This window comes from Oryctolagus cuniculus, chromosome 2 (assembly GCF_051225735.1).
Source record: "Oryctolagus cuniculus isolate XC-2025 breed Fujian yellow rabbit chromosome 2, ASM5122573v1, whole genome shotgun sequence".
NCBI classification, from domain to species: domain Eukaryota; kingdom Metazoa; phylum Chordata; class Mammalia; order Lagomorpha; family Leporidae; genus Oryctolagus; species Oryctolagus cuniculus.
The window spans coordinates 169,298,318-169,307,016 of record NC_142868.1 but is presented as its reverse complement, the minus strand read 5'-3'; the positions used below and the strand labels follow the sequence as shown (position 1 = coordinate 169,307,016).

At 44.6% G+C, this 8,699-nt stretch overlaps 1 protein-coding gene across 5 annotated transcripts; it reads left to right on the top strand.

Annotated features, from left to right (window-relative positions):
* Positions 1-1,819: 1,819 nt before the first annotated feature.
* Positions 1,820-8,235, top strand: GEMIN6 (gem nuclear organelle associated protein 6). 5 transcript variants are annotated; one of them, XM_008254505.5, is made up of 3 exons: positions 1,820-2,017; positions 2,622-2,768; positions 7,758-8,235. In XM_008254505.5, exons 2-3 carry the CDS (start codon positions 2,641-2,643, stop codon positions 8,131-8,133), a joined length of 504 nt encoding a protein of 167 aa, XP_008252727.1. In that variant the 5' UTR covers positions 1,820-2,017; positions 2,622-2,640; the 3' UTR covers positions 8,134-8,235. The 5 variants fall into 5 exon arrangements, with proteins under 5 accessions (XP_008252727.1, XP_008252723.1, XP_089182655.1 ...); XM_008254501.5 differs by having other exon boundaries at positions 1,822-2,017; positions 7,713-8,235; XM_002709909.6 differs by lacking the exon at positions 1,820-2,017 and adding an exon at positions 2,061-2,173.
* The last annotated feature ends 464 nt before the right edge of the window (positions 8,236-8,699 follow it).

Sequence of the window (8,699 nt, the reverse complement as noted above, 5' to 3'; positions counted from 1 at the left end):
GCAGGGCCAGGCAGAAGCCAGGAGACAAGAACTCCATCTGCGTCTCCCACATATGTAGCAAGGACTCACAAGTATGCGAGCCACCACCACTATACCTGAGGGTGCCCATTAGCAGGAAGCTGGATCAGAAGTGTAGGAGCCAGGACTCCAATCAGGCACCCTTCTATAAGATGCAGACATTTTTAACTGATAGGCTAACTGCTAGCTCCTCATGAATTTTCTAAAGATTCCTCTCCTATAGGTATATCTCAAAAGCCAAAGTCCTGGGCCGGCGCCACAGCTCACTAGGCTAATCCTCTGCCTGCGGCGCTGGCACCCCACGTTCTAGTCCTGGTTTGGGCGCCCATTCTGTCCTGGTTGCTCCTCTTCCAGTCCAGCTCCCTGCTGTGGCCCAGGAAGGCAGTGGAGGATGGCCCAGGTCCTTGGGCCCTGCACCCACATGGGAGACCAGGAGGAAGCACTTGGCTCCTGGCTTCGGATTGGCACAGTGGCCAGCCGCAATGTTCCAGCCATAGCGGCCACTTGGGGGGTGAACCAACAGAAAAAGGAAGACCTTTCTCTCTGTCTCTTTCTCTCTCTTTCACTGTCTAATTCTGCCTGTCAAAAAAAAAAAAAAAAAAAGCCAAAGTTCTTCATTCTACTGAGTCGAATAAAGCCTAAAGTGTAAATAAACAGTTGTCACAACTGGGTGTAGCTCTTCTAGCTGGATTTTTATTAAGCCAAATGTTTTAACTCATATTAACAACTGGTATTTATATTAGCTTTTTGCAGATTTATAGAGCGCTTTAAGTGGTAAAATCTAATCTAATCAACAAAGCACTGTCACATTAATGGAATCAGACAATCATTCAAAGAGCAAAGGTTTTGGGAAGGGTTGTTGAAATGGTCACAATAAAAAATGTTTCAAGGATTATGTGGAACTTTAATCCAAAGTAGTAATGGAAAATCTGATTAGTTTTCCACGTTTTCTACACCTTGGTTTGACAGTCTTCCAATCAGGTTTTTGTATATCTCCCTTGATTTTTTTTCAAACTAACAAGCAAATTTAATAAAGTTGTGGAATACAAAATTGATACCATTTCTGTACACTAACAATGAACTATCCAAAAAGTAATAATCCCAGTTAGAGTAGCATAAAAATAAATAAACACTTAGGAATAACTTTAACCAAAGAGGTAAAGATCTGTACACTGAAAACTATAAAGTATTGATGAGAAAAATAAAAGAGGTATCTCCCTTGATTTTCACATTTATAGGATCTCAATGTTTATTGCCTTGTACCATTTGTCGGGATCATATTCCTAAAAGATTCTAGACCCGGCGAGTAGCCAAGTTAGTGCGTGACCACTAAGCAGAGGCGGGAGCAAGTCTTTTCGCACTTTGATTAGAAGAGTTGTACAGAAGGTCTGCTGGGGTGAATTCAATCTGATCCGGTGCACTTCATCTCAAAGAGCAGGCATTTTAATTGCCCCGGGCGAGCCAAATAAGACCCTGGCCTATGGCGCCTCTCCACGCATGTTCATCTCGCATTTCTAGAGCTTTGGTCCAAGTGCCTTGAGTCCAAGGTAAACGCGCACTTCTACGTCTATTACCATAGAGGACACAGCACTAGCCTTCACTGCTAAAAAAAAAAAAAAAAAAAGATGATTTGAAATGTCCATTGTGGTAACGGAGAGGGGAGACCCTAGTGAACACGAGAGCTTAACTACCGCTGTCATTATTATTAAAAATCTCCGCCCAGCTCAGTCCGGCTACTCTTATAGCCCGAGGGAGCGACCGCAGCCGAGGACTACAAAGCAGAGAATTCTGGGGGAAGGAAGTGACGTTTGGCGCAAAGCATGCTGGTCTCAGGCGGGCTCCGCTTGATGCTACATTCTCACTCGGCGTAGTTGCGGATAACGTGGTGTTGCAAGGAGTTGTAACCGGTGTATTTCCCCTTTGTCAGGATCAGACAAAAGTTAAGTACCACTCGGCTCGAGGACCGCGTGGAGTACCGTGCGGCTGCAGACAGGACCGGGTATGAGCCTTAGCTGTTGCCCCCTGGTTTGTGCTTCCACTCAAATTTTTAAGAGGAAATTGTCACAAGTCGGGGACGTCTCCTCGGCGAGATCTCCTTGGCATAACCAGAGAGTGAGAGGGTGGCTGTCGGGGGAGTTCTCTGCTTCAGTTTTGGGTAAAAGTAGTGTGGGGCGAACTCCAGTGGTGGAAGGGAAGGCGGAATTGAAGAGTTGGAGCGGCAGGTGCAGAGCAGAGCGCAGGGTGGGAGTGAGGCGGTTTGGCACGGCTTTGGGGGCTTGAAGCAGAAGTGCGCCGGATAACTTTTCCCAGAACAGACCCGACCCGCGGCCGCTCGGTGTCCACTTGACTTTCAGACCGCGCCAAAAATATTAACCACCTTACGCCTTGTGATCTCATGCAGTCTCTACCTGTATGTTGTGTTCCCCAGCCATACTCTCCGTTGCTTGAACAGTACATATATTAATAGTTAATTGCATTAAGTAACTTGTTAAGAACTTGAGGCAAATCACACGTTTTTCTAAACCCCGGGACGGAGCTGAGAGGGAAGGCATTTGCTTGGGTAGAGCCTAAACATATTAACCCAAACTTGGTGGTGGTTTTAGATCTAGCCAGCTGGCAACCATGAGTGAATGGACGAAGAAAGGCCCTTTAGAATGGCAAGATTACATTTACAAAGAAGTCAGAGTGATAGCCAGTGAGAAGAACGAGTATAAAGGATGGGTTTTAACTACAGACCCAGTCTCTGCCAAGTGAGTATTCTTCCTCCCTGAAGTCATGGCTTCCTTTTGTGCTGCCTGTATGTATGTTCTATCCAAACTGGGAAAGAGGGTTAACAAAGAATTGAGGCCGGCGCCGCGGCTCACTAGGCTAATCCTCCGCCTTGCGGCGCCGGCACACCAGGTTCTAGTCCCGGTCCGGGCGCCGGATTCTGTCCCGGTTGCCCCTCTTCCAGGCCAGCTCTCTGCTGTGGCCAGGGAGTGCAGTGGAGGATGGCCCAGGTGCTTGGGCCCTGCACCCCATGGGAGACCAGGAAAAGCATCTGGCTCCTGGCTCCTGCCATCGGATCAGCGCGGTGCGCCGGCCGCAGCGCGCCGGCTGCGGCGGCCATTGGAGGGTGAACCAACGGCAAAGGAAGACCTTTCTCTCTGTCTCTCTCTCTCACTGTCCACTCTGCCTGTCAAAAAATAAAAAATAAAAAAATAAATTAAAAAAAAGAAAAAAGATTTATTTTTAATTTATTTGAAAGGCAAAGTAGGGGCCAGTGCTGTGACGCAGTGGGTTAATGCCCTGGCCTGAAGCGCTGGCATCCCATATGGGTGCCGGTTCGAGACCCGGCTGCTCCACTTCCAATCCAGTTCTCTGCTATAGCCTGGGATAGCAGTAGAAGGTGGCCCAAGTCCTTGGGCCCCTGCACCCGCGTGGGAGACCTGGAAGAAGCTCCTGGCTTTGGATCGGCGCAGCTCCGGCCATTGCAGCCAGTTGGGGAGTGAACCAGTGGATGGAAGACCTCTCTCTCTCTGCCTCTCCTCTCTCTGTGTAACTCTGAATTTAAATATATAAATAAATCTTAAAAAAAAAAAAAAAGAAAGGCAAAGTTACAGAGAGTAGAGGAGAGAGAGAGAGAGAGAGATCTTCCATCTGCTGGTCCACTCCCCAAATGGCCACATCTAGGGCTCTGCCAGGCCGAAGCAAGGAGCCCAGAGCTTCTTCCACATCTCCCACATAGGTACAGGGGCCCATGCACTTGGGCCTTCTTCCACTGCTTTCCCAGGTGCATTAACAGAGTGGAGCTGGGATCAGAAGTGGAGCAGCTGGATGCTTGCGTTGCAGGCAGAGCTTTAACCTACTACACAACCATGAGGTCTTGTTCAGAATACTTTTGTAACACCTAACAAAAGCAATAATAACCTTAATATTAGCTGATTCCAAAACAGTTCATATTTTTTCCCAGTTGTGTCAGAGTTCTTTTCGTATTAGTGATTCAGTTTGGTTGATATGTTTCTACAGTATCTTTATGTCTCTGTACTTTCTCTCCTATTTTTTGTTGCCCATGTCATTGGTTTTTGAAAAACTGGTTCATTGTCTTAGAGAATTAAACATTCTGGATGTAGTTCATTGCATCGTGAGGGTGTAATTTAAATGTTCTCTCATCCACCATGTGTCCTGTAAATTGGTATTCAGATTCAGAGATTATTGAGGACAAGGTGTATCTTTTGCATGGCTGCTTTAAAAGTGGAGATACACATACAGATAGACTATTTATTTTGGAATAATTTTAGATTTATAGAAGAATGCAAAGAGAGTACAGGCAGTATCCCTTTAACCAGCTTCCCCTAATGTTAACAGTTTTTGTAGTCATGGCACATTTTCCAGAACTAAGAATTTACATTAAACCACAGAGGTTATTTGACTTTTGCCAGTTTTTCTGTTAATGACATTTTTCTATTCCAGGATCTCAGGTTACATTTAGTTGCCATGTCTCCTTAATCTCCTCTGACCTGTGAGTTTTTCAGTTTTTCCTTGTTTTTTTATGACCTTGATAGATTTGAAGAGTAATGGTAAGGTATTTTATAGAACGTCTCCCAGTTTGGGTTTTAGTGATATTTTTTCGTAGACTGGAGTCACAGGTTTTGGGGAAGGGTACGACCAAAGTGAGAGTCCCTTCACATCATGATATATTTTATGCAGAATTTTTGCATTTGTATTAATAAGATTAAGTTATGTTTTTCTTTTTTTCTAAACATTTATTTATTTGAAAGAGTTACAGAGAGAGAGAGAGGGAGAGACAGAGAAAGAGAGAGAAGAGAGATCTTCCATCTGCTGGTTCACTCTCCAAATGGCTGCAACAGCCAGGACTGGGCCAGGCCAAACCCAGGAGCCAGGAGCTTCATCTGGAAATCTCAAATTGCAGATGTGGCTCTGCAGGCCATGGCCTTACCTACTGTGTTACAGTGCCAGTCCCCTTGGTTTGCTTTTTTCATCCTGTCCTCTGCATTTGGCATCAAAGTTATATTAGTTTCATTTAAACAAATTAAGGAAAATCTTCTTTCTATAGTTTCTAGGAGAATCTCTTTAGAAATGTTAGGAGACCTGCATCCCATTGTTAGAATGCTTGGGTTCGGTCCCCAGCTGCATCTCCTAACTCCACCTTCCTGCTAATGCAGATCCTGAGAGGCAGTACTGACGCCAAAGTAATTGGATTCCTGCCTGTCATGTGGGAGACCTGGGCTGAGGTGCCAGCTCCTGGCTTAGCCCACTGCTCACCCCGCTGACTGTTGTGGGCGTTTGGAGCATGGACCAGTGGATAAGAGCTCTCTCTTTGTCAGCTTCTCATACTAGAAAAATGGAATAAAGAAATGTATGACCCTTGAAAATTCTATAGAACTTACCAATAAAATTGAGCCTTTTTTTCACCCTCCATGGAAATACTTTAAAATATTCAGTTCTTATCAAAGATTATATGATTTACAGGTATCCCTTTCTTTTTTCTTTGAGTCTATGAAGCTTTATTATTATTTAGTATTTATATTTTTATAATATTTATATTTCTATATTTTCTGTGAAGTTTTATCATTTATTTATTTTCATCTTATTTGAAATACAGAGAGAGAACGATATTCCTCATCTGCTTATTTACTCCCCAAATGCACTGCCAGAAGCTTGGAACTCAATCTAGATTTCCCATGTGGTAGGGAGCGAAGTACTTAAGCCATTACTTGCTGCCTCCCAGGGTGCACATTGGCAGGAAAATGGAATTGGAAGCAGAGCCAGGACTGAAACCTAGGCACTCCAGTATGGGATGTGGGTGTTCCAAGCAGCAGCATTCTATGCCAAATGTCTGCTGTAGTTTTCTGTTTCAAATTTCAAAGCAGGGTTTGGTGTTGTGGCACAGCAAGTTAGGCCGCCGTTTGCAGTGTCGGCATGCCATACTGGAGTGCTGGTTCAAGTCCCAGCTGCTCTGCTTCTCAACCAGCTTCCCACTAATCGGCCTGGGAAGGCAGTGGAAGATGGCCCAAGTACTTGGGATCCTGTCTACTATGTGGGAGACCAGGATGGAATGTCTCCCAGCTTCAGCCTGGCCTAGACCTGGCTGCTGTGGCCATTTGTGGAATAAACCAGTGGATAGAAGATCTCTCTCTCTCTCTCTCTCTCTGCCTTTGAAATAAATAAATAAATCTTTTAAAAAATTAAATTTCAAAATGATTGGCACAAATTTATTCATGTTATTTTCTATTAATCTGTGTTACCTTATTCCTTTTTTTTTTTTTTTTTTTTTTTTTTTTTTTTTTGACAGGCAGAGTGGACAGTGAGAGAGAGAGACAGAGAGAAAGGTCTTCCTTTGCCGTTGGATCACCCTCCAATGGCCGCCGCTGCAGCCGGCGCACCGCGCTGATCCGATGGCAGGAGCCAGGATCCAGGTGCTTTTCCTGGTCTCCCATGGGGTGCAGGGCCCAAGCACCTGGGCCATCCTCCACTGCACTCCCTGGCCATAGCAGAGAGCTGGCCTGGAAGAGGGGCAACCGGGACAGAATCCGGTGCCCCAACCGGGACTAGAACCCGGTGTGCCGGCGCCGCAAGGTGGAGGATTAGCCTATTGAGCCACGGCGCCGGCATGTGTTACCTTATTCCTAATATTTGTGTGTACCTTCTCTCTTTCTCTATTAATCTTCCTTGAGTTTTATGAATTTAATGTATTATTTTTAAAAGAACAGATTTTAGGTTTCATGATCTTCTTTTTGACTCTTGTTTTCTATTTCATTAATTTTATGCTTTTTTTTAAAGCTTTTATTTAATGAATACAAATTTCATAGGTACAGCTTTAGGAATATAGTGGTTTGTTGTTTTCTTTAACTCTAAAAGTCGAAGCTATACTCTGCCTTCTTTTCTAATACATATTTTAGGCATTTATATAACTTTTTGAATAATATATTAACTGTATTCCACTCTGATTAGCTTTAAGCTAGATGAAAAGTTGAGATGTTTGGTGTCGTCAATGAATGCTTGTTGAACAAGTAAAAAGCCTTTGGTAGAGAGAGAGGTCATTTCAAAAAGGAAAGACTGTTCCTTACTGTTCTCGGGATCTGTTTGGGTTGATGATGCCTCTCATTCATTGCTGTTTTTGTTGTTGTTGTTTAAAGACTTACTTATTTATTTGAAGGCAGAGTTACGGAGGCAGAGGCGGGGAGGGGGGCGGCAGGGGGACTTCCATCTGCTGGTTCACTCCCTAAATGGCCGCAGCAGTCAGAGCTGCGCCGATCCAAAGCCAGGAGCCAGAAGCTTCTTCCAGGTCTCCCATGTGGGTGCCGGGGCCCAAGGACTTGGGCCATCTTCTGCTGTTTTCCCAGGCCACAGCAGAGAGCTGGATTGGAGGTGGAGCAAACAGGACTTGAACCGGTGCCTATATGGGATGCCAGCACTGCAGACCAGGGCTTTAACCCACTGCGCCACATCACTGGCCCCTCATTGCTTCTTTCTTTAGTTAGGTTTTTCTTTTTTCTTCTCTTTTCAATTGTTGTACATATTTATGAAATGGTGTGACGTTTCAATGCATGCAGTGTGTAACAGTCACATCAAGGTAATTAGCAGACATTTGGGAGGTGGAGGTATTAACAGACATTTATCATTTCTTTGTTTTAGAAACATTCAAAATCCTCTTTGCTGTTTTGAAATTTTCTATTAATTGTCAATCATAGGTTTTTCCTTTGCAAATTTGCTCTGAACTTACTTTTCTTCCAAAGTATTGTCCTCGTGAACTTCCTTGAAGATGGCAGCATGTCTGTGACTGGAATTATGGGACATGCTGTGCAGACGGTTGAAATCGTGAGTGAAGGAGACCACAGAGTGAGAGAGAAGCTGATGCATTTGTTCACGTCTGGAGACTGCCAAGCTTACAGCCCTGAGGATCTGGAGAAGCGGAAGAACAGCCTGAAGAAATGGCTTGAGAAGAACCACATCCCCATCACCGAACAGGGAGATTCACAAAGCACTCTCTGTGTGGCTGGAGTCCTGACTATAGAACCACCATATGGTCCAGAAAATTGCAGCAGCTCTAATGAGATTATTCTGTCCCGTGTTCAGGATCTTATTCAAGGACATCTTGCAGCTTCCCAGTGAGAGGCCAAGAACTGTGGACACACTGATTGAAATAAACTTCATTTTTTTCCACTATGAAATGCTTTGAATGTAAATCCATTATATTACAGGACTTCAAAGGCACATGAGTATGTGTGTGTTAATTCTTTGTTATTTCCTAAAATCAAATAAGTGGATTTTTAAAAAGATTTTATTTATTTATTTGAGAGGTAGAATTATAGACAGTGAGAGGGAAAGACAGAGAGAAAGGTCTTCCATCCGCTGGTTCACTCCCCAAATGGCTGCAACAGCCGGAGCTGCTCCGATCCGAAGCCAGGAGCCCGGAGCTTCTTCCAGTCTCCCGTAGGGGTGCGGGGGCCCAAGGACTTGGGCCATCTTCTACTGCTTTCCCAGGCCATAGCAGAGAGCTGTATTGGAAGTGGAGCCCCTGCTGTCCACATGGGAGACCTGGAAGAAGCCCCTAGCTCCTAGCTTTGCCTTGGCTCAGATTTTTCCATTGCAGTCATCTGGGGAGTGAATCAGTGGATGGAAGATTTTCTTTTTCTGTCTCTCCCTCTCTGTAACTCGGATTTTCAAATAAATAAATA